The 25,675-nt window shown below is 35.3% G+C and overlaps 2 protein-coding genes and 1 pseudogene across 2 annotated transcripts; 2 read left to right on the forward strand and 1 right to left on the reverse strand.

Moving 5' to 3' along the window:
- Positions 1-1,770: 1,770 nt before the first annotated feature.
- LOC131835268 (olfactory receptor 4K13-like) lies at positions 1,771-2,709 on the forward strand. Its single transcript, XM_059179629.1, has one exon. The coding sequence runs from the start codon at positions 1,771-1,773 to the stop codon at positions 2,707-2,709; it is 939 nt and encodes a 312-aa protein (XP_059035612.1).
- A 13,971-nt stretch (positions 2,710-16,680) lies between these two features.
- On the reverse strand, positions 16,681-16,788 carry LOC131837330 (U4 spliceosomal RNA; annotated as a pseudogene).
- Positions 16,789-17,576: 788 nt separating this feature from the next.
- On the forward strand, positions 17,577-18,515 carry LOC131835269 (olfactory receptor 4L1-like). The gene has a single exon (XM_059179630.1). It carries the CDS (start codon positions 17,577-17,579, stop codon positions 18,513-18,515), a length of 939 nt encoding a protein of 312 aa, XP_059035613.1.
- The last annotated feature ends 7,160 nt before the right edge of the window (positions 18,516-25,675 follow it).

A 25,675-nucleotide genomic window follows, 5' to 3' on the forward strand; every position in this document is an offset into this window, starting at 1 on the left:
TTTCAGGTATTCAACACAGTGATTCCACAAATCTATATGTCATACTCTGCTCAGCTCAAGTGTAGCTACCATCTTTCACCATTCAACTCTATTACAATACCATTGACTATAGGCCCTGAATTTTACTTTTTGTTCTCCCATGTCTTATTCATTCCAAAACTGGAATCCTGTGTCTCTCACCTTTACCCATTTTGCTCATCCTCCCACCCCTATCCCTTCTGGCAACCATTAGTGTGTTCTTTTATATGTGGAATCTAAAAAACAAATCAAAACAACAACAAATCAAATGAATAAAGAAACAAAAAGCAGAATCCAACCTACAAATACAGAAAACAAACTGATCGTTGCACCATTTTTAGAATAGCAATTCTTCAGTAAAAATAATTTCTTTCTCAGAATTTTGTTATGATAAGATATCATATATTCATTTTTACAAGCCACACCCAAAATAATAAGATGTTAAGTGAAATACACTATTCCAGTAGTTTTTGTTTTATTTAAATCTGTGAAGCAAAATGATGAAAATACAAATATTTATTTACTCTAAATAATGGTATGAATATCTCAGTTATTTTATTCTTATACTTTTCCAAATTCTTACATTTCAAAATATTTTAAAACTGTATTATATCTATTTCTATGAATGAAGTCTTCAGATATAAACTCTTTTGTGTTTTTTTTTCCAATTCTTCATTTTTTTCAGATATCACTTTTTTTTAAGTCTCAAAAAATTTGTTTTGCTACTACTATCTCTTCGTGGATATCTGTCTTATCTTCCTCGATACTTTACTTCAAAATTTCTGGCTGGCATCACTCATGCTTAAATGGATGTCATTCCACATGGGTCTGCCTTAGTCATCTAGAAGTGCATGGATCTGTTCCCTACAGATCCTCCTTTGTTTATCAGAACTTTACAATCATACTCTCTTACAAATAATATGGATGCTATACCATATCCATTAGGATCCATTCTTGACAAAGAATGTAACTTAAGCGAGGCAGTAGGAAGCTAGTGGCAAGCATCCATTTATGCTATATCTGAGCACTGTACCTTCCTATCTACTAACTTCATATAGGCTTAGAGGTAAAGTCAGAGCCCATGGGAGAAGACCCAGACATCTGAGTCTTTTATCCACCTTATGGAAAAAGAAAATGAGAAGCCACTTCAATTTGGCCAACCCTAGATTCAACTGTCCAAAATTCAGTGTTTATTATGACTGCTCATCTGATTTTCAGCATCCACTACAGAATTGACTCTGAAACTTGCCATATTTTATATTCCATCTATTTTCATTTTTCTTGATCCTATTTTTCAGTTAGAAAATCACTTTGGCATCATCTTCACTGATAGGCAGAAATAGATTTCAAAATGGAAGGGTCCTCCTCTTCTTTGCCCATGGATGACCAACAAATCTATACCTTATCCTTGAAAAATGTGGTGAAGAACTTCTAAATTATTTCACCAACTCAGATACTCACTCTTCTCAAGATTAGTGCAAATATGAGCTAAGTAATGCCAACTATAATTTTCTTCAAATGTCTGAGTTTATGGCAGAAATTCCTCATAAGCTTTGCTAAGACATTCTGTCTATTCTTTTTTTCTTAAATTTTGGATTCAATGTTGTTCAAAACTTTTGATTCTTTTTGCACATTTCAGTGGATTTTAGGGAGCAAAGTTAAGTGTATATATATTTCATCTCTCAACTTTAATTCACTGATTTTAATCTATTTTGATTTTGTTTTAGGTAACATATGCCAACAGCCAAACAAATGGAGAAACAAAATCACTCCATGGTGTCTGAGTTTATTTTGTTGGGCCTCGTAGAGTTTCGTGAGTTACAGATTTGCTTTTTCTTGTTTTTTTCCATTATCTACATAGCCATTGTATTAGGCAACCTCATCATTATCTTTGTGGTAAAACTGGATCCTCACTTACACTCTCCCATGTACTTCTTACTGGCCAACCTCTCCTTCATTGATATGTCCCTGGCCTCCTTTGCTACTCCTAAAATGATCTGTGACCTAATTAGTGAATATAAGGCTATCTCCTATGAAGGCTGCATGGCCCAGATGTTCTTCCTTCACCTTTTAGGTGGAAGTGAGATGATGTTGCTTGTAGCCATGGCAATTGATAGATTCATTGCCATTTGCAAACCCCTCCATTACAAAACTATCATGAGCCACCGTGTTTGCATAGGACTTGCACTTCTGTCCTGGACCACTGGTTTTGTGCACACTATGAGCCAAATGGTGTTCACAGTGACTTTACCATTCTGTGGCCCCAATGTTGTGGATAGCTTTTTTTGTGATCTGCCTCAGGTCATCAGACTTGCTTGTACTGACACTTATATCTTGGAATTATTAGTCATTGCATTTAGTGGAATACTTTCTTTGTTCTGTTTCATCTTTCTGTTCATCTCCTATAGCATCATTCTGATTACTGTCCGGCATCGCTCCTCCAACAGGTCTTCCAAGGCTTTATCTACTCTTTCAGCCCACATTACAGTGGTGGTACTGTTCTTTGGTCCTTGCATCTTTATCTATATATGGCCGTTCAACAGGGTGTCCATAGATAAGATCCTTTCTGTGTTTTACACAATTTTCACTCCCCTTTTAAATCCAATCATCTACACATTCAGGAATAAAGACATGAGGAAAGCAATAAGAAAAATAAAGACCAAACAAGTGAGTTCCCGATCAACCTTTTAACTGAAACATAACAATCATCAAAGTCATTATCATCATTGTTGTCATTACCATCATCATCCAAAGATAGGAGGTATTTAATTTTGTATCAACCATAAGTCACATTTTTGGGAAATGGTAATCCTTCCCTACACAAGTATATATTTGCAATAAAATATCCTGAATCATGCATCCAAATACAAAACTATTCAATATAATCCTATTCTTATATGTTGTAATTTTCAGTTTTTTATAAAATAAATGAGATTCTAAATAAGTATTTATTGAGTTCTTATCATGGGTTAGGCACTTTGCATGTGTTTTCTCTTAACTTTACAGCAATGAAAATAGAGCACATTATTAATATATTCTCAGTAGAAAACTGAGAATTCTTTCATTTAATGAACTTGCTACTGTAAGTACTAGACTGGGAATCAGATCCTCCCTCTAACTTCAAATTCTATACTTTTATAATAGATTGATTTTATATTAAAAATTTAATAACATTCATAACTTTGTGTCCCATCCCCTCTTTTACATGCTTTCAATAAATAACTCTTTCCAACAAGAAAATAAATGGACCTGAACATCAAAGTCACCAGCCATTTCAGTCTCTTTATATCTCTGATTTCATAGAACTTATTAAGCCAACTCAGAAGACTAATTCCAATTATCAAGGTATACTAGCATTAGTGTTACTCAGTGAGGTAGGAAAATCATGTATGAAATTCAAGTGATTCTCTGTGGTGCCTCATAATATTTGCATATCAAGTAATAAAAGCAAATGAAAATGTTTTCCACAGTGGCTTCATCAATTTACATTCCCAAAAACAGTGCAGAGGGATAACATTAATGGTGACTAGGGGTGACTACATGCACTGAGTAATGTATAGAACTGCTGAATCAATATATTGTACATATGAAACTAATATAATATGTTTATTGTATTTCAATAAAAAAGTAAATGAGAAGGGCATGAGCAAATAAAATTTTAAATTTAATTCACTCCACCAAGTAAATAATCCTCATTATTGGAGATATTAGATGAAGACAAAAGAAGAAAGCAATTGGAAGTAAAAGAAAATAACAAAGGACAACTGAGTCTCAGGACCCATTAGTAGGAAAATGATGATTACAGTAACTAAAATATGTTCCTCCTGAGTTGTGTATTATAACAATTGTGTATTTATTGTATTTATTAAATTCCTTTTTTAAAATTTTTCCTCGCCAAGATGTTGGTGATTAATTTTACCATTTAGTCTCTAGGTTACAGAATATTCCTGTGAGATTATGACTAAACTAGAGGAGATCCCAACACTCCATTGAGATTGATATAGTAAGTTATGAGAATATTTAGCTTTATTATTGGAGAAATATGGGATAATGTCTTAATTTGTATGTAGGATAAGTGAATCTTTAGGTTGAAGTAACTGTCATTGATTGGAAGTTTAAATAAAAGTGGAATGATGTGCATGGATGCTGAGCAACCAAATGGAAAGATGATTCTGGATGTTTCTCTTTTGACTATCAGCCCCTTATTAGCTCTTCTATAGTCCTCTCTGTATAGGAGATAGCTATAAGCCTGAAAATTACACTTCCTGAACTCCCTTGCAAACTTATTTCTATCAGGTTCTATCAGTGAGAGACATTAATATGATATTGGAGGGCAAGAAAAAGGAAGAAGCTTTACATTCCTTTGCTTTGGGATCAGGTAGCAGTAGTTTGGGCAGCTGTGGACTTCAGAATTATTTTGGGGGACTCAACAGCATCAGAAAGTGAAGGATCCAAATTTCAACAAGTGCATGAGCTCTTATCTTCTTACTCAGTAATAGGATAAAGGTTTTAGCATCACTAATGATGACACTGATCTGGCAACATTTATGGGTTCTGGGTAATGTCTTTTGCTCACCCAGCCTTCAAGGTAGAAGTTTTTTATACTTACCCTCAGTAATATCATTTTCTCCTTTCTGTTCCTCATTTCTTAGCTGTAAATTTTTATTTTCAACTTTTTACTGAACCATTCCCTGGTTATCTTGAAGACATTTCAAGCCCAACATGTAAAAACTAAGTAAGTTACCTAACTTCCTAAACCTGTTATTTTTCCTGCACACCCTATTTGAATTAATAAGATCTTGATCAGATTAATGGTCCGATCTAGAAGCCAAAATTTACTATTACATATATACTATCCTATTACATATATACTGGTGCAGTTAATGGTGCTGTCATTCTTCTGAGACTCTATTCACTTTTTCTCATTTTCTGTTTTACAACTGTTCTTAAGATTGTATAATTGCTGGGGTTACGGACATTGGGGAGTGTATGTGCTATGGGTGAGTGCTGTGAAGTGTGTAAACCTGGCGATTCACAGACTTGTACCCCAGGGGATAAAAATATATTATATGTTTATAAAAAAATAAAAAACAAAAAATTAAAAAAAAAACTTTCAAAAAAAAAAAAAAAGATTGCATAATTGCTACAGATGTATCTTCAAGTTCCCTGGTTTGTCCTTCTGACTGCTCATACCAAATGGTGAGCTCCTCTAGTGACTTCTACCTTTGAGTGAATTATTGTACTTTTCAACTTCAGAATCTCCACTTTAAATGTTTTTTTATTTTTTTTTAAAGATTTTATTTATTTATTTGACAGACAGAGATCACAAGTAGGCAGAGAGGCCGGCAGAAAGAGAGAGAGGAGGAAGCAGGCTCTCCGCGGAGCGGACAGCCCGATGCGGGGCTTGATCCCAGGACCTTGGGATCATGACCTGAGCCGAAGGCAGAGGCTTTAACCCACTGAGCCACCCAGGCACCCCAGAATCTCCACTTTAAAAAAACAATAATTTCTACCTGTTTTGATACCCTCTACTTTGTGAGATATTGTCATCCTTCCTCTACTTCTCTGGACATGCTTTCCTTTAGTTCTCAGGATATATTTATAATAGTTACTCTGAAGTTTGTTTTTCTGCTAAGTGCACATTGGAATCCCCACAAAAGCAGTTTCTGATAAGCTTTTATTTCATGTAGTGGACATAATTGTGTGCTTCTTCATATGTCTGATCAGTTTTGGTTAAAACTGGACATTTTTGGGGGCATCTGGGTGGCTCAGTGGGTTAAAGCCTCTGCCTTCAGCTTGGGTCATAGTCTCAGGGTCCTGGGATCTGGCTCCACATCAGGCTCTCTGCTCAGCAGGGAGCCTGCTTCCCTCTCTCTGCCTGCCTCTCTGCCTACTTGTGATCTTTCTGTCAAAATAAATAAATGAAATTTAAAAAAAAAACACTGGACATTATTTAATTTATTTTTAAAGTGTTTTATTTATTTTTGAGAGAGGGACAGAAAGAGAGAAAATGCATGAGCTGGGGGAGCAGCAGAGGGAAAGGGAAAAGCAAACTCCCCACTGAGCAGGGTGCTCAATCCCAGAACTCTGGAATCATGACCTCAGCTGAAGACAGATGCTTAACTGACTAAGCCACCCAGGCACCCCAAAACTAGACATTTTTAATAATGTATGTAGCAACTCTGATTACTGATCCCTCTCCTCTCCAATATTGATATTAGTGGAATTGTTTGATTGGTTGCCTTTTAGTTCCTTGGCTGAATCAACTCTGAAGCGTATTGTCCCTGCAGTGTGTATCCTATGATGTCTCTGCTCAGATTTTTTCCTTGTGTTTAAGGTCTTATTTTTTATTATTTAATTTAATTTATTTTCAGTTTTCCAAAATTCATTGTTTATGCATCACATCCAGTGCTCCATGTTTTTAATCACCAGCTTAGTTACCTTTGGGACATCATAAACCACTTACTGTTTGGTGGTTTTGCTTAAGTCTCCTAGGCCAGGTAGAATTTTACCCTTAACTAGCAGACATGTTGTGTGGCTTAGAGGCAACTATCACAGTTTAGAGTTTACATTTTTGCCCATTTATTGAGGGACTAATAGCTGGATGCTCTGACTCTAGTGTTTCCTGAGAGATGCACAGACTTCAGCACTCACGCTGTCTTCCTGACTAACAGGAGTTTGTGTGACTTTTTTTTTTTTTTTTTTTAAGGTTGGCTTCCTAGAAGTTGCTCTTGGTTTGGTGTTGCTCATTTTTCAGAGATAAAGCTGAGATAGAGCTATGGAGTTTTTCATCCTTATGGTATGCCTGTCCTTCTGTGCAGAGCCTGAATACCATTGCACAGGAGTTGAGGGCAGGGACACAGCCCATTTCTCCCTAAGTGACATCCTCCTGTGTTAGTGGGCACTAGAGAAGCAAAAGTCTTGGTCATCTCAACTTTCCCCTTCTGACATGCACTTCAATTCTAAGCTGGAGGAAAGGGATGCTAAGGGGGGGGGTGGGGTCTTGGTGTTCTTAGCCTGCCATGTATAGAATACAGTTGTTGTTATTTATTGCTGTGTTAAAAAAAAAAAAAAACATTTTAAAATGATTGCTATTTTTATATTTCATTTATTTTTTTAATGATTTTATTTATTTATTTATTTGAGAGAGAGAAACTGCACATGAGAAGAGGGGAGGGGCAGAGGGAGAGAGAGAAGCAGACTCCTGGCTAAGCAGGGAGCCTAATGTGGGAATGGATCCCAGGATCCTTGGATCATGACCTGAGCCAAAGAAGACATTTAACCAACTGAGCCCCCAGGTCCCCTGTGCTAAGATTATTTAGTATGAGAACCACCCTCTTACAAATTTTTAAGTGCAGGATGTAGTACTGTTACCTTTAGGGGCACTGTTTTATAGCAGAAATTCCAGAATTTGATCTTGCATAGCTGAAACTATATACTCATTGAACAGCAACTCCCCATTTACTCCTCTGTCTAGGCTCTGGCCACTACCATATTACTTTCTGTTTCCATGAGTTTGACTGCTTTAAATACCTTATATAGGTGGAATCTCTGTTACATAAATAGATGTGGAATGGAGAAAGATAACCTCACTGTTTCCTTGGTACTCACCTGTAGTACAACCTCTTCAACACTTAAGTCCTTACCATTCCAGGGTAAAACCTAAGAACAAAATGCTAGCCTGATTTGTGCAGAGAGAGAATCCCTATTTTCTTCACCATACCTGCACAGCAGGGTAACCAGAGTACAGCAGAAATGAGCTTCTACAATATGGAGCTCTGAAAGGAGACATGGGGTCGGGGGAGGCTTAAATGCTAGACTACTATTCTTAAGATTTAGTAGATTTTCTTAAAGGACCACTTCTCTATTTTCTATATGGTTTGGCCAATTTCTAAAGACTGTACTTTTTCTTTCTCTGAAAGATTCACGAATGAAGTGTTTGTTTTGTTGGGAGAGAAAGTACACTAGGCTCATCACTCTGCCAGTCCAAAAGTTCCTACCTTATCTGATTCTGATATAGAGCATCTGCAAACAGTATTATGGAACTCACCACTTACTCTGTTCAATGTGTCATCATTTCTGTACAATCTGTTAACAAATTTTCATGATTCTACCAGATTATTTATTTATTTATTTTTTTAAAGATTTTATTTATTTATTTGACAGACAGAGATCACAAGCAGGGAGCCTGCTTCCCCCTCTCTTTCTGCCAGAGAAAGAGGGGAAAGTAGGCTCCCCACTGAGCAGAGAGCCCTATGCAGGGGCTTGATCCAAACCCTGGGATCATGACCTAAGCCAAAGGCTTAGGTTTTAACCCACTGAGCCACTCAGGTGCCCCTCTACCAGGTAATTTAATCAGAACCTCTTCTCCATTACCCTCCAAGGCCTTAGGTCACACTTTCATCATTTTTTATGTAGATTATTAAAATAACACAGTAATTACTTCACAGCACTACTACCATCAGCCTGTGAAAACTCAATTCTTTCAGTCTACCATTTCAAGTACTCCCCACTAATTATAGAATATATTCTAAACTACTTAGATATTTAAGACCCTTCAAAGTTCTTATTCTAACCTAACTTTCTGTCCCCATCAAAAACTCTCCCTTCTTTGGGGACTCTGAGAAACAAACTGGGGGTTTTAGAGGGAAGGGGGGTGGGGGGATGGGTGAGCCTGGTGGTGGGTATTAAGGAGGGCATCTATTGCTTGGAGCACTGGGTGCGGTACATAAGCAATGCATCTTGGAACACTGAAAAAATAAAAAAAAAATAAAAAAATAAAAAAAAAACTCTCCCGTCTTCACCACCCAAGTTACCACGTACTACAAACATATGAGCTATTTTCTCTTCATTCAATAAGTCAGAATATTCTATGCTTCCATACCTCCCTACATATAATTATTTCTGCCTAGAATTTTCTTCCTGCTTCTCTGTGCAGCCAATCAATGCCTACCATTAAAGACAAAGTTGCCTTTTTGAGGAAAGATAGCCTCTTTTAGAAGAAATTTTCAATTTAGGGTCAGTATTGAATAATAAGATTCTGAGATCCTTTAGGACAGGCTCCTGACATACATTATGGGCCCAAGAAAGTTTGAGACTTGCTGAGTTCAGTACCTATTACAAAGCCTCACTCTAGCCACTTGAGAACTAGTTGTAAAGCATTTCCTTATATCTTAGAGCAATATCTGCACTATAAGAACTTACACAACTTTAATTTTAAAGTTAAAAAAATCAAAATTTTGTTTCCAGAATTTTCTTTAGTGGAAATCAAAGGACAGTATATTTAACACTAGAGAGTAGAAGGATATTAGAGAACAGAAAGCAAGTTCACTCAATAAATTGGCCAAAAGTAAGAAATTAAATGAAGAGTGAATGCTAAATGCAATCCTTATCACCAGAGAATATGCAGTGATGCATTTGGGAATATTGAACATTTGAGGACAAGAAAGGAATACTTGATGAAACACAGAATTTTACCCTCACCAGTAATAGAGGGTGAATATTCATTCAAGAAGTAAAGAACTGCAATTGTGGGAAGTACAGACCAGGAGGGGTATTGATTGGGTCAATATCCATTGTTGAACCAAAAGAGAAGATTTAATTAAACAGTCATTACAATTTATTTAAACCCACCATCCCAAAGGAGGATGAATACATTTTAAGCTGTTTCTAGCCAATTTATCAAATATACAGAAAAAATGTGAACATTTATTTATATGTCTCAACTTGAAAAGATAAGTAAGCTTCATTAATATTTAATATTCAGATTATTTTTGGTACTCAAAATTAGTCTGTATAATACCTGGTCACATTACTTATGATATTTAAGTTGGTCTGTCTGAAAAAGTATGAGTGAACCAAAAGACAGAGAGATTTAGAGCGGTTCACTTTGCAGTTATTTGCTTTGAACACATTGCTATATATTACAGCTTAGGTGTGCCAAAATTGGGAGAAGGGAAAACTGAAGGATTATGTTATTTTATTTGAATTTGATTTGTTCTCCAAAACTTTATAAGAAGCTTAATTAGATTTGTGTTAATAAGCTTTGCATTGAAGATAATTCTAGTTATAAAAACTCACATAAATGATTATAAAATGATGGGGTTGACAATTTTACGCATAATATGAACCTGTCAGCTTAAGCACAAAGTAAAAGAACAAAAAGTCGTGAGAACTGACAATAAGCTGGCTAAAAACATTCCAAATTATTGACAAACATTATTTTACAATATGAATTTACTTTCATTATTATTAACAATGAACCTGATAATCTATACTGTACCTTGATATATTAACTAGTGATCATAAGCAAAACATTTAAAAAGTAAATATAAAATTCATAAAGCTCTATACATTTTTTGCAGTATTAATATTCACCAGCTAATAAATTAAGGGTTTCAATTTTTTACTGAACATATTCTTAAATGTTTCTTACTAATAGCAAAAGGATAAAAGCCACATTCTACTGAGAAAATAATTCTGTTTTCAGCCACTGTAAAAATGACTTACACAAGCAGTAAGACAATAAATAAAATGCATTTCTTATCAGCAACAATATCAAGAACACAGAAAACATTCTAATGTTTTCATTCATTTCACAGAAAACATTCTAATGATTTCAAATTAAATGATTTGTGGTGGAATCAGATTTGTCTTATGAGAAGGAGTTTTGCATTATACAAAAGTATGGATGATTTTAACATCTATATCTAATCATCTGTCATCAACTGTAATGACTCCTATGATAAACATGATGTCTTGACAAAAACCACATTAAGCCATAGGTTAAGTGGTGAATTTGACTGGAATTAAATAAGAACTTGCATATAAGTGACAGCAATATCAACCAATTCGAAAGTTATTCACAAAAACCTTTGTTGACAAGTTACTGAAACAAACATTGAAGCCTGTGTACAAAGTACACCAAGATCATCAATTATGATTAATTTTATATGAAACCATTTTGTGTCATATAGATATTCTTCGAAAACCACATAATTATTGAATTAAAATAAGCATAAAACAGTTGTATCATCAATGTATCATTTCAAATTTTAAATTACTTAGCATAATTTATTTAACTGTCTTTTAAATTTTCTACTTCCTGAATATATGTAAGTTGTATATAATATATGCTGTCAATTAATTTATAGCATATAGAGTTCTACTTTTATGTTTAGGATGTTATGTTCAGCCTGGAAATTATTTATAATAATAATTAATAACTATAATAATTATTATTATAATTAATAATTTAAAAATTACCAAACGTAGTCAGAAGCAAGGTAAGAGGATAGCTTAAAGTAATACGATGGAAAACAATCACCCATTAATTCAAAGATGTCTAGAATTCCTATAGTACAATCAGTGAACACTCTCCCACCCAGTGTGATCAAGCCAATGTCCAGAGAGAACCGCAGCACGTTGCAGGGCCAGAAATTAAGAGTAAACTTCTCTCCTGGTCATGCTAGGGCAATAGCCTCAGTGCCCTAACAACTCCCACTGAAATATGGATTCCCAGAGCCCCAACACATCTGCGTCCAAAGTGATTCACATCCTCATGAAAGAAGTAGAAGATAGTATATATATTCATATACACAGTATCACAGACAGTGAAAAGCTGATTTATAATTTTTATTATCCCCTCGAACATACTGTTCTTCATATTGTATCTTTAGAACAGGTAAGTGGAAACATCATAGAGAACTAATTTATTAGAGGTTTAATATAATGAACATGGTATTTTAATTAATTTTGTGTTGGCTGGGAGGAATACGTTGTGGCTTTTGAGATATCAAATTCTCTCTCACTGGGAGATCACATTACTATTTCACAGTGACATACAGCCAGGAATTTTTATACAGATTTAAATATATGTTCTCGGGGCACCTGGGTGGCTCAGTGGGTTAAAGCCTCTGCATTTGGCTCAGGTCATGATCCCAGGGTCCTGGGATCGAGCCCCACATCGGGCTCTCTGCTCAGCAGGGAACTTGCTTCCCTTCCTCTCTCTCTGCCTGCCTTTCTGCCTACTTGTGATCTCTGTCAAATAAATAAATATAAAAAATCTTAAAAAAAAATATATGCTCTCAACATGATATTGACATGATACTGACAAGTAAAACTTGTCAGTAGATGGTTAGTAATTAAAAATGATGACAAAAGTTAAGAAAAGCAAATTGTGAGCAACCTATTAACTCAGGCTACATTGAAAACAATGTAATAGCTAAAAACTCAATTTTTTCTTTTACTCATTTCAGGTGCTGACAGGACATGTAAATAAGCACATCATAATGAGAGCTAAAGAAGGAGTAGCTAAGGGAGAATTAATGACCAGAACTAGATAGCTAGAAAATTATCTGTATAAAACTGACAATTACACCACAAATACAAATGAAAATCTTAAAGAAATAAATAGGGAGAAGTCCTGGGGTGCTTGGATGGCTAAGTCAGTTAAGCATTCAACTCTTGATTTCAGCTCAGGATCTCCAGGTTGTGAGACTGAGCCCCACATTAAGCCCCACACTGGGCTCTGTGCTACATGGGAGTCTGCTTTGGATTCTACCACCTCTCCCTACCCCTGGCTCTCTCTCTCTCATCAATCAATCAATCAAGCAATCAATATTTTTTTTTAAAAAGGGAGAAGTCCCTACAACATGTTCATATTCAAGGGAATGAACGAAAGTGTGAATAATTCAGGCATCTCAATTATGAGTACTTAAAATAGTATGGAAAATAGTAACAAACTTCTTTAACAAAAACGACAAGCTTCCAAATACATAAGATAATCAAAAATATAAATCATAGAGGTGACATTAAAAAATTTAAATTGGGGCACCTGGGTAGCTCAGTCAGTTAAGCATCTGCCTTTGGCTCAGGTCTGATCCTGGGGTCCTGGGATTGTGCTCTGTGGGGGGCCTTACTTCTTCTCTTTCTGCCTCCCACTCCCCCTGCTTGTGCTCACTCTCTCTGTCAAATAAATCAATAAAATCTTAAAAAAATAAATTTAAACCTAAATTGGATCAGATATGCAGTATGTCGACTATCTCATAGTGAAATATATTTGAGTAAAAGCAGCCGGATAGTACTAGAAAACTGTTTAAAACAATGAAACTAACATATTAACAATAATTTTAACTTAATAAAACAAAAAGTAGTAGTTTGAGTTTCATTGAATATAATTAATATACTCTGAAATTTACCAACTTTAAATATACATTTCAATGATTATTATATTCACATAATTATGCATCCATCACCACAATCTTACTATAAATCATTTCATCACCACAGAAAGATAACTCTGCCCACTTACACTTACTCCCTAGCTCAAGGTTACTCTAATGCACATTCTGCTTCTATAGTTTTGTGTTCACCAGATATTTCACATAAATAAAATCATACATGTGGCCTATGAGTCTTGCTTATTTTACTTAGTATAATGTTTTTGAGATCCTTCAGTACTTTACCATAAGTATGCATAAATTTTGAGAAACATGAAATAAGTCAAAATTGAAATTTTTCTTTTTTCTTTTTTTTTTAAGATTTTATTTATTTATTTGACAGACAGAGATCACAAATAGGCAGAGAGGCAGGCAGAGAGAGAGGAGGAAGCAGGCTCCCCACTGAGCAGAAAGCCTGATGCAGGGCTCGATCCCAGGACCCTGGGACCATGACCTGAGCCAAAGGCAGAGGCCTGAACCCACTGAGCCACCCAGGTGCCCCAATTTTTCTTTTTTCTTAAAGTCTTAAAGTGCTGACAATGAAAGAGAAAGTATTTACTCAATTATATATCTTTAATGTTTTTATTCAAATACCAGTTAGTTAACATACAGTGTAATATAAGTCTCAGCAATTCAACACTTTCACACAACATCAGGTACTCATTAAGACAAGTGCAATCCTTAATCCTCATCACCAATTTAACCCAACTCCACCCCACTCCCCTCTTGTAACCCTCAGTTTGCTATAGTTAAGTGACTCACTTGTTTTTAGATTAAGTAACATATATTATATACATGTAAGGAAGAGCAGAAATGCTCATATTCAACTAAATAAAACAAGTCTTGGCTTGTTCCTTTCTTAATGGGAATTTATATGGAGAATTCTCTGGATTGTAATCTTGGATTTAGATGATGATTCAGATTCAGTGCATGCCATCTTTCTGTACCTAGTCAGAGTATTACACATATACCATCTCACCTACTACCACATTTCTTTAGGGTGGTCCTACATCTAAGATATGGGAAATTTATTTAATTATGTGGACCTACACTTTTCATTTGTTAAATAAGATGTAAAGAAACTATCTAACATATAATTATTTGTCCTTCAATTTCCTCAAAAGCACATCATAAATGGAATAAAAGTAATTATAATAAAATGTGCAATTGCTTATTGAAGAGGAAGACAATTTTCTTCACTAATAGAATTTCTGTCTAAACTATATTATTTCTTTCCTTTCATTTATATTGCTTTTGTTCACTCATAATATAAGAACAGGTATATTAAGTGGAGAACTAAAGAAACAGTTTTAGAAACTTGCTTGGGAAAGGAAGGAGAGGAATAAGAGAAACAAATGTTGGGAAAGCTATTGACATAAATGAATGCCAGCTTTCCCTCTAAATTAAAATGAAAAGGCAAAATAAAGCTGTAATGTAGGCTTTATTAATACTAATTGCATTATGCTTAACTGTATTTATTTCATATCCAGGTTTTTCTGTTGTCTTTATATCATGGGGCATGAAATTCTATGTAGCAAATGTATTCATCCCAAAATTATAGTTGGCATATTCAATTCATCTAAGAATCATCAAGACTTGCATTTCTCCAAAGTGCATGAAATCATTACAATTACTTTCACAAAGGTCTCCAAAGCAAAATTCCTGCTCACTCACCTTATAATCATGAAACACAGACCTTTGAAAAGGGTGTGCTTGGTGGCTGTCCTCTGTGTGCTCTTCCAGACCCACTGTCATCATTCAATATCTACTCTCTCTACTCCTGGACATTGACTGACAAGAATATCACTTTCATCTTAATTTTCATTAATTGCATTATCCAATTCTTAAAATTCTTAAAAAGTATCTAAGATAGGAATGTAATTGAAGAAATTAAGGCTGGATAATGGTGGTAGGACATTTTGATAAGGGCCTGAGTAGAAATAAAGACAAGGAGAAAGATACAGGTTATTGGATAAAAGAGAACTTCCTATGCACTTTCTTATTTGCATTCAGTCACTTTTCTAAATATATCACTCCTCCTACTCATAGTTTTAATATTTTCTGCCTATAAATCCTCACATATGCTCTAAGACTTCTCCCTTTTGTTTACTGACCATGAGGATTATGTTTATTTTTTAAGTGTTTTGAAGACAATAACAAGTGAGCCTGAAGCTGTAGCTGAAAGTGTCACTTGGAATTGGTCTCCATTCTTTTAAAATTCTTACTGTGTGTCACATACAACATGTACTCACTTAAATATTTTTATTTGGTTTATTCCTACTTTTTGTCTGATAATTATGTATCTCTAGATTGTCTCTTGAAGCAGGGCAGTGATTTATTCTGTATAAGAAAATACAGTGTAGGGGCACCTGGGTGGCTCAGTGGGTTAAAGCCTCTGCCTTTGACTTGGGTCATGATCCCAGGGTCCTAGGATCAAGCCCAGCATCAGGCTCTCTGCTCAGCCTGGATGGAGCCTGCTTCCCCTCTCTCTCTCTGTCTGCTTATGATCTCTGTCAAATAAATAAATAAAATCTTAAAAAAAAAAGAAAGAAAATACAGTGTAATTAACTGTAACATAGAAGGATTCCAATATACCTGTTGAAGCATATTTCCTAAGGAATTCACATGGAACATATGAATTCAATCAATACTTGATAACTTGACCATAAATATATATTTATTTAATTTTGGAGGCAATATGTTTATTAATATGGACCCTATTCATGATCAGACTGACCAGGCTTGAATAACAGTTTTGACCCTTGTTAGCTGTGTTCCTGTGTCATTAAAGACTTCTATAATATAGTTTCCTTATATGCAAAATGAGGATAATAATATTCCCCTCTCATGATCGTTATCAGCATTGAATGCATTAATGTATGTGAAACACTTAGGACAGAATTCAACACACAGTAATCACTTAATAGTTATTGATCCTTTAATCACTCTAGATCCTATGAACAATGTCTAAAAAACCAAGTAAAGACTCTTTAGTATAATATGTTAAAACCAAAGTAAAATTTTTATTAGGGTTGTATCATTTAATTATTTACTTCATTATTATTTATTTACACACAATGCATACATTCCTCACTGTAAACAATAGTAATACAGGAATTAAGAAAGGAAGTTCATAAAGATCTAAAGATGAGTCGATTTTTGTGACATTCTCAGTACACTATACAACAGGAACTAAAAAGCAAATTATTTTTAATGAAGTAAAAGACTTTCTTCCTTGGACAAATTAGCCTCTATGTTGTGTGTGTGTGTATGTATGTGTATGCACATGTACATTTTCTTTATTTTAGAAATTATTGAATGATCAATAAATGACTTCAGTAGCATAAGACAATTCTATTTCCTAATCTTCCAAATTCTATATTCCTTAAATATTGTTGTAACATGATCTCAAAAGGTGATAGCAATTGTGGTAATAGGAGGCAAATATCTATTTACCTAATTTTTCTAAGTGAGCAAATTAGTTTTCAATTAGCAATAATCGCGCCTCGGATAAACCTCATTGGCTACGATACTGCCACTGCGCAAAGCTTAAGAGCAAATTAGTGATAGTCAAGGTCAATTGATAAAAGAAATCATTTGATTGAATAAAACAATAGAAAAGCAAACCTCTACTCCATCAGTACTTTTTAATTGCTGCATATCTATAAGAATATTGTTTCAAAGTGATGTGATCCATAAAATAATTTCAAATTACAGATGGTGATGCTGAGATGAAATTATATATCATATGGTTGCACTTAATTGTGGAGCATAAGGAATAACATGGAGGACATTAGGAGAAGGAAAGGAAAAGTGAATTGGGGGAAATTGAAGGAGTAGACAAATGATGAGAGGCTGTGGACTCTGGGAAACAAACTGAGGATTTTGGAAGGGAGGTGGGTGGGCGATGACTAAGCCTGGTGGTGGTATTAAGGAGAGAACGTATTGTATGGAGCACTGAGTGTGGTGCAAAAATAAAATTATTAAAAGTAAAAATAAATAAAATAAAATCCTTGACATTTATACAAAAAAGCAGGAAATTTAAAAAAGGTAAAAATATAAAATTATATATTCTCACATCACCAACTACTATCAAGTAGAAATAGGTAAACATCAGTGTTAATTGTGGCTTTATTTTTTCTCATTCTTTTTTTTTTTTCTTTTCCCTTAATTGGAGCCTAACACAGGGATTAAACTCACGACCTTGAGATCAAGACCTGAACTGCAATCAAGACCTGAGGTGAAATCAAGAGCCAGACACTTAACAAGAGGAGCCACCCAGGCACCCTTTATTTTCTTTGTATAAAAGAACTTCTGGAACCTTTTTGAATCAAGTAAATGGATCTTAAAAATGGATCTGTAGTGACTGAGTTTATTTTACTAGGATTTTCTGGACAATGGGAACTTCAGATTTTCTTCTTTGCAACATTTTCCTTAATCTACAGTGCTACTGTGTTGGGAAATATTCTCATTATGGTCATAGTGACAATTAGTTCCAACCTTCATTCTCCCATGTATTTCCTCCTTGGAAACCTCTCTTTTCTGGATATGTGCCTCTCCACTGTCACAACACCCAGAATGATCACAGACTTACTCAATGAACACAAGACCATCTCCATATGGGGCTGCATGACCCAGATGTTCTTTATGCACTTATTTGGGGGTGCTGAGGCAACTCTTTTGATAGCCATGGCCTTTGACAGATATGTAGCCATATGCAAACCCCTGCACTACAGGATAATCATGAACCAGAGACTGCTGAGTGGATTTGTAATATTTTCATGGACAATTGGGTTTGTACACACCATGAGCCAGATGGTACTAACAGTAAACTTGCCTTTCTGTGGCCCCAATGTCATAGACAATATATTTTGTGACCTTCCCCTTGTGATTAAGCTTGCTTGTACGGACACATACACCCTGGAATTCTTTGTCATTGCTGACAGTGGGCTGCTCTCATTCATCTGTTTCATCCTCCTCCTTGTCTCCTACACTGTCATCCTGATCACTGTACAACAAAGATCATCCGGAGGGCTCTCCAAGGCTCTGTCCACACTGTCTGCACACATCATTGTGGTCACTCTGTTCTTTGGACCTTGTATCTTTATCTATGCCTGGCCATTCAACAGTTTTGCAGGCAATAAAATCCTTGCTGTATTTTACACTGTTATCACACCCTTACTGAATCCTATTATTTATACCCTGAGAAATCAGAAAATGCAAAGGGCCATGAGAAAATTACAGTTCCAACATGTTATCTCTACACAGAACTTCTAGATTTGAGCACTATATAATTAACAAAACATTCAAATACTGTGCTAACAGAAGTTGAACAGGTTGTATATAGTATACACTTTCACTCTTTGAGTGACCAGTGCAGAAACATAACCTGTGCAGAATATTATAAAATATTTTAATTCACATTTACTGCTGCTAAAATACATAATGACAATGACTCACCTACAGTAAAATAGACTTTTGAAATCACTAAGCACTTTCTGATAGATATTCAATATATATTTGTTAGTGAAGAAATAAATATTTAAAAATATGGCGAATACTAATAGGGATAATTTTAATAGATATGAAGTGTTAATGACATTCATAAATTTATACTATCTTTAAATGAGGTACCAGTACAAACCATAAGTGAAATAATCTGAACAACAAATGAGAAAGATATGATTTTAATCTCTTGATCCAATGAGACAAAAAAGTAATAATAAATAATTAAATTTGACAGTAGAGTGAATATAAAATGATAAAGAGAATATTAAGATACCAGAGTGAAAGAATCAATGCAAGAACAATTTCAGTAGAACTAAAAAGGTAGTCTTGAAACCAAAAGCTCCAAGAAATAACGTTAATATGTATAGTTGCCTTTCAAACCTCAATAAATAAAAGTAGAAGCATATTTCTTGATTTTAGGTACTATATCATGTAACTTTTTCTTTCCAAGTGCTTTACATGAACTACCCTTAAATTTGCCTCTGGTAAATTTATAATCCTTATTTTAATTATCAATTGAATCTGATTTGTTTGTGAGTGTTGAGGAAGAAGCAGTGCATGCAAAATTGGGAATCCCATATGTATTGATGATAATATTAAGTATTCTTTCCTAATTCAAGACACCAAAGTTTCTTGTTTCCTCTAGGCAACAGCTTTCTAACTTAAGCACTGTATAAGTTCTTTCCTCCATTGAATGCATTCTCTACCAGCACCCAGAGTCGTGTCATTAAAATGCAATTCTCAATGTTTCCTTCCTGGCTAAAACTATTTTGTGGCATTAAGACACAGGTTCATATCCTTCATTGGCTGTCAAAACCTATCCTGCCTCTGGAATTAATCTCTAATATACTTTTTCTTTCATAATGTTACATCACAGTGACTTTCTTTCAAATTCTCTAAGTGCCAGGTGTCTTAATTTAGAACTATTTCCAGGCTGTTTCATTCACATAGAATGAACTTCCTCCACTTCTACACCTAGCTAACTTCCTCCTAGAGTATAGAACCCAGAAAAAATACCACATTAAAAAAAATATTTTTAAAAGTTTTATTTATTTTTTTATTTATTTATTTTAGGGGGTGAGGGGCAGAGGGAGAAGACCCAGAATCCCAGGAAGACTCCCTGCTGAGCATAAGGTCCAATGCAGGGCTCAATTCCCTCACCCTGAGATCATGACCTGAGCCAAAATCGAGAGTTGGAAGCTTAATGACAGAGCCACCCACATACCCCAAAACCAATTAAGTATTTTAAAGAAGATAAATAAATCACATTTGAGGTCCAGTATGAAGCTTCAGCTCTATTCCAGAATGCTAAACCAGCAATGAACCAGTGGCCACTGTAAGAACATCTACAGAATACTCTTGTCTAGAGATCCTACAAATTTGGGAAGTACTGTCATTTGGGCTTTGTGCCCTAACTGGGATGGATATTACCTGGAGGCTATGCTCAGTGCACAGTTTCTGAGAAATTAAAGAGAGAGAGAGAGAGAGAGAGAGAGAGAGAGAATTAGAAGAAAGCCTATCTAGGAGAAGCAGACAGCGAGAAAAAACTGTTATCCAAATTGGATTCAGAATGTAGATGAAAATAAATGGGTCCTTCACAAAGGTTGGGCTTGTCATAATATTCTTTGTATATTCCCACACACCAGTGTGAGAATTTTCTTTTAACTTGTTACTTAAAGATATACACTCAGGCATTTGGCAAAAGTAAACACAAATACTTGGTGAAAAAAAAAAATGTTACTTGAAAACAAGTTACACTGAACTCTCAGAGAAAGGTTTAAAAAAAAAAAGCAGTGTACTGCTATTACACAGGGATATTTTTAAAATTTTTTCATTGTGGATAAGAACAAACTTAATTGTAGAACTATGAAGTATTATTAAATTCAAAATAACATACAGATTCAGGACCTAAAATAGATGAGAGAAGAAAACTTCTGGAATGGTATAAAGTAGCAAGCAAGCTTGAATCCTGGGGACATGGCTGGAGTAGAAGGACTGATAAGCAGGGTAGCCTAGGGGAAATACGTATCAGAAAACAGCCTCACATCTCTTCCTGTACTGGTACTGCTGCCTCCAACTTAGCCACTAAATCTGCCAGTGAAACACCAAACTTACCACACAACTCACCTGCCTCCTCTGTTACCTCTTTAAATGTTTTTGGATTTCTTCTCTCCCTCTCTTTTTTCCAAGCTATTGATTTCTTCTGCTTTCAATATCAGCAATTTATGATTAAGGAAAAAGGACTGTAAGTCACAGGTTGTGTTATACTATCAAGACCTCTAAGGCTTGCCTAAAATATTGAAATCTCATTGTTTCCTAGTTATCCCTTCTTTGCTAACCTAAATATAAGAGATACACTGTTTACTATTACATCATGTAAAATGGAGATAGTTTATTTTTAAAATTGAGATACTGTTATTTTTTTAAAATTTCAAACGAAAATAACTCATTTTATTAAAGTTTAATAAATGAAAAAAGGTAAAGAAGAAAAAAAATCATAGAGAAAGGTTTTTTTTTTTTTTTTCATTATTAGGATTTAGAAAGGTGTAACCTATATAGTTTCTAGTGGGTAGCAATCTAACTGGTCACTCATGCATTGCTTCAGAAACACTGAAGGATGGAAAAGAGAAGGGCCTCGCATATCATAGTAACTTGTTTGGGGAAGTGTCTTCAGAATAAATATGGAATATGGAAAATGTATAAATTTCCTTAAAGATATGGCTCAAGAATATTGTAGACAAAATGTTGACGGCACCAGATGATTATTTTAATCCTGTGTGTGATAAAATACAGGAAGACAGAGAGATCCTAAGAAGAAATTCTTATATAAGTTTTCAAAAGATTTTACAGAAAATATGGAAGTCCTAGGACAGTCTCTCCCACTGGCAAAAACAAACAGAAAAAAAACTTCATGAAATAAATAACTTCAAAATAAGGAATAAATCAATGACGTGGCTCTAAGTCCATTTGATAAGCCTTCAGAAACACCAGAGACAGTGCCTAGTAGAATCTTGGCTGGAAAATAGAATCTCCAAGAATCTTGCAGGTTTTTTCCACATTAGCTAAGAACACTTAAAGCAGAAAAACATCTGTCTCAGAAAGAATTATAGATGTGGCTTTTGGAGCATGAAGCATACACAAAAATTATTTCTTAGATATGCACAAGGTTTTTAAGAGAAAAATTCTGGCAAAGCAAAAGCTACGTTGGACTAAAAAGGACAGAGAGTGCACAATAGAGTCCTCTCAGCAAAAGGTTTTAAAAAACACTACAAAGAAGATGACATCCAAGTAGCAAACATTTGACAAGTTTCTTGCTACCATTCCTCATCAAAGATATGTAGATCAAAACTACAAGTAGATGTTACTACATGCTAACTTGAACTGCTAAGTTCAGAAGACTAAAAATATAAATTGTTGTGAAGATAAAAAACATGTGTTTCTCTCATATCTTGACAGTAGGGGTGTAAAATGTTATAGTCACTATAGAAAGCAGGGTCTTTTCTCAAGCATTAAAAATATCCTGACCCTATGTTCCAGCAACCCAACTCATATAAATAGGACCACAGAATATGTATCATTTATATTATTTTCAAAAACATACAAAACTAACCCATGTTGATAAAAATAAGAATAGTGTAATGCTGGCTTCATAGAAAGAGTCAGGAAATTTTCCTTCTGCTTCAATTTTTTGAAACAGCTTCAGGAGAATAGGTCTTATTTATTCTTTGAAAGAAGTTTGGTAGAATTCCCCAGGGAATCCATCAGGTCCTGGGCTCTTGTTTTTTGGGAGGTTTTTAATCACCACTTCAATCTCGTTACTAGATATCGATCTATTCAGGTTGTCAATTTTTTCCTGGTTCAATTTTGGGAGTTTATAGTTTTCCAGGAATGCATCCATTTCATCTAGGTTGCTTAGCTTATTGGCATATAACTGTTGATAATAACTTCTGATGATTGTTTCTACTTCCTTGGTGTTCGTAGTGATCTCTCCCTTTTCATTCATAATTTTATGTATTTGAGCTTTCTCTCTTCTCTTTTGGATTAGTGTGGCCAATGGTTTATCGATCTTATTGATTCTTTCAAAAATTCAGCTTCTAGTTTCATTGGTACATTCTACTGTATCTCTGGTTTCTACCTCATTGATCTCAGGTCTAATCTTGATGATTTCCCTTCTTATGTGTGGAGTTGGTTTGATTTGTTGTTGATTCTCCAGTTCTTTAAAGTGTAAAGACAGGGCACCTGGGTGGCTCAGTGGGTTAAGCTGCTGCCTTCGGCTCAGGTCATGATCTCAGGGTCCTGGGATCGAGTCCCACATCGGGCTCTCTGCTCAGCAGGGAGCCTGCTTCCTCCTCTCTCTCTGCCTGCCTCTCTGCCTACTTGTGATCTCTCTCTGTCAAATAAATAAATAAAATCTTTAAAAAAAATAAATAAAGTGTAAAGACAGCTGGTGTATTCTGGATTTTACAATTTTTTTGAGGGATGCTTGGATCGCTATGTATTACCCTCTTAGGACCGCCTTTGCTGTATCTCATAGGTTTTGGATCAAAGTATCTTCATTCTCATTGGTTTCCATGAATTGTTTCAGTTCTTCTTTGATCTCCTTGTTGATCCAAGCATTCTTAAGCAAGGTGGTCTTTAGCTTCCAGGTGTTTGATTTCCTTCTGAACTTTTCCTTGTGATTGAGCTCCAGATTCAAAGCATTGTGATCTGAGAATGTGCAGGGAATAATCTCAGTTTTTTGGTATCAGTTGAGTCCTGATTTGTGACCCAGTATGTGGTCTATTCTGGAGAAGGTTCACTTCTCCAGAAGTGAGAAGAATGAGTATTCTCTTGTTTTAGGGTGGAATGTTCTGTATATATCTATGAGGTCCATCTGGTCCAATGTGTCATTCAATGCTCTTGTTTCTTTATTGATTTTCTGCTTTGATGATCTGTCTATTTCTCAGAGAGGCGTGTTAAGATCTCCTATGATTAGTGTATTCATATCAATATGACTCTTTATCTTGATTAACAGTTTTCTTATGTAATGGGCTGCTCCCATATTGGAGGCAAAGATATTTATAATTGTTAGATCATCTTGGTGGATAGTCCCTTTAAGAATGATGAAGTCTCCTTCTGTATCTCTGACTATAGTCTTTAGTTTAAAATCTAATTTGTCTGATATGAGAATCACTACCCCAGCCTTCTTTTGAGGCCCATTGGCATAAAAGATGCTTCTCCATCCCTTCACTTTCAGTCTGGGTGTATCTTTAGGTTCAAAATGGGTCTCTTGTAGACAACATATGGATGGGTCCTGTCGTTTTATCCAGTCTGCAACCTTGTGCCATTTTATGGGTGCATTTAGGCCATTCACATCGAGGGTGATTATTGAAAGACAGTCTCTTCAATAAATTGTGCTGGGAAAACTGGGCAGCTATATGTAGAAGAATGAAACTCGACCATTCTCTTACACCGTACACAAAGATAAACTCAAAATGGATAAAAGACCTCAATGTGAAACAGGAATCCATCAGAATCCTAGAGGAGAACATAGGCAGTAATCTCTTCGATATCAGCCACAGCAACTTTCAAGATATGTCTCCAAAGTCAAAGGAAACAAAAGTGAAGATTAACTTTTGGGACTTCATAAAAATCAAAAGCTTCTGCACAGCAAAAGAAACAGTCAACAAAACAAAGAGGCAACCCACAGAATGGGGGAAGATATTTGCAAATGACAGTACAGACAAAAGGTTGATATCCAGGATCTATAATGAACTCCTTAAACTCAACACACACAAAACAGACAATCATATCAAAAAATGGGCAGAATATATAGACGGACACTTCTTCAATGAAGACATACAAATGGTTATCAGACACATGACAAAATGTTCATCATTACTAGCCCTCAGGGAGATTCAAATTAAAACCACATTGAAATATCACCTTATACCAATTAGAATGGCCAAAATTAGCAAGACAGGAAACAACATGTGTTGGAGGGGATGTGGAGAAAGGGGAACCCTCTTACACTGTTGGTGGGAATGCAAGTTGGTGTAGCCTCTTTGGAGAACAGTGTGGAGATTCCTCAAGAAATTAAAAAATAGAACTTCCCTATGACCCTGCCATTGCACTTCTGGGTATTTACCCCAAAGATACAGATGTCATGAAAAGAAGGGCCATCTGTCCCCCAATGTTTATAACAGTAATGGCCATGGTCACCTAACTGTGGAAAGAACCAAGATGCCCTTCAATGGACGAATGGATAAGGAAGATGTGGTCCATACACACTATGGAGTATTATGCCTCCATCAGAAAGGACGAATACCCAACTTTTGTAGCAACATGGACAGGACTGGAAGAGATTATACTGAGTGAAATAAGTCAAGCAGAGAGAGTCAATTATCATATGGTTTCACTTATTTGTGGAGCATAACAAATAGCATGGAGGACATGGGGTGGTAGAGAGGAGAAGGGAGTTAGGGGAAATTGGAAGGGGAGGTGAACCATGAGAGACTATGAACTCTGAAAACCAATCTGAGGGTTTTGAAGGGGCAGTGGGTGGGAGGTTGGGGTACCAGGTGGTGGGTATTATAGATGGCACGGATTTTATGGAGCACTGGGAGTGTTGCAAAAATAATGAATACTGTTATGCTGAAAATAAAAAATAAATATAAAAAATTTTTAAAAAATAAGAATAGTGGTTATTTTGTGGTATGTCATTGTCTGAAAAAGATCTAAAGGAACTTTCTTATGTGTTGTAAAGACTCTATCTCCCTTTGTCATAGTCAGAAGGTACATACATGCTCAAAAACCCAACTAACTGTATACTGAAGGTTTGTTCATTTTATTGTATATAAGTTATTCACTCAGTAAATTACAGAAAAAGTTAGCAGGTACATGCATGTACACACTTAATATTGACCCTCTACTTACATTTATGTTAATTT

Source organism: Mustela lutreola, chromosome 7 (genome assembly GCF_030435805.1).
Source record: "Mustela lutreola isolate mMusLut2 chromosome 7, mMusLut2.pri, whole genome shotgun sequence".
In the NCBI taxonomy this organism is placed as follows: Eukaryota; Metazoa; Chordata; class Mammalia; order Carnivora; family Mustelidae; genus Mustela; species Mustela lutreola.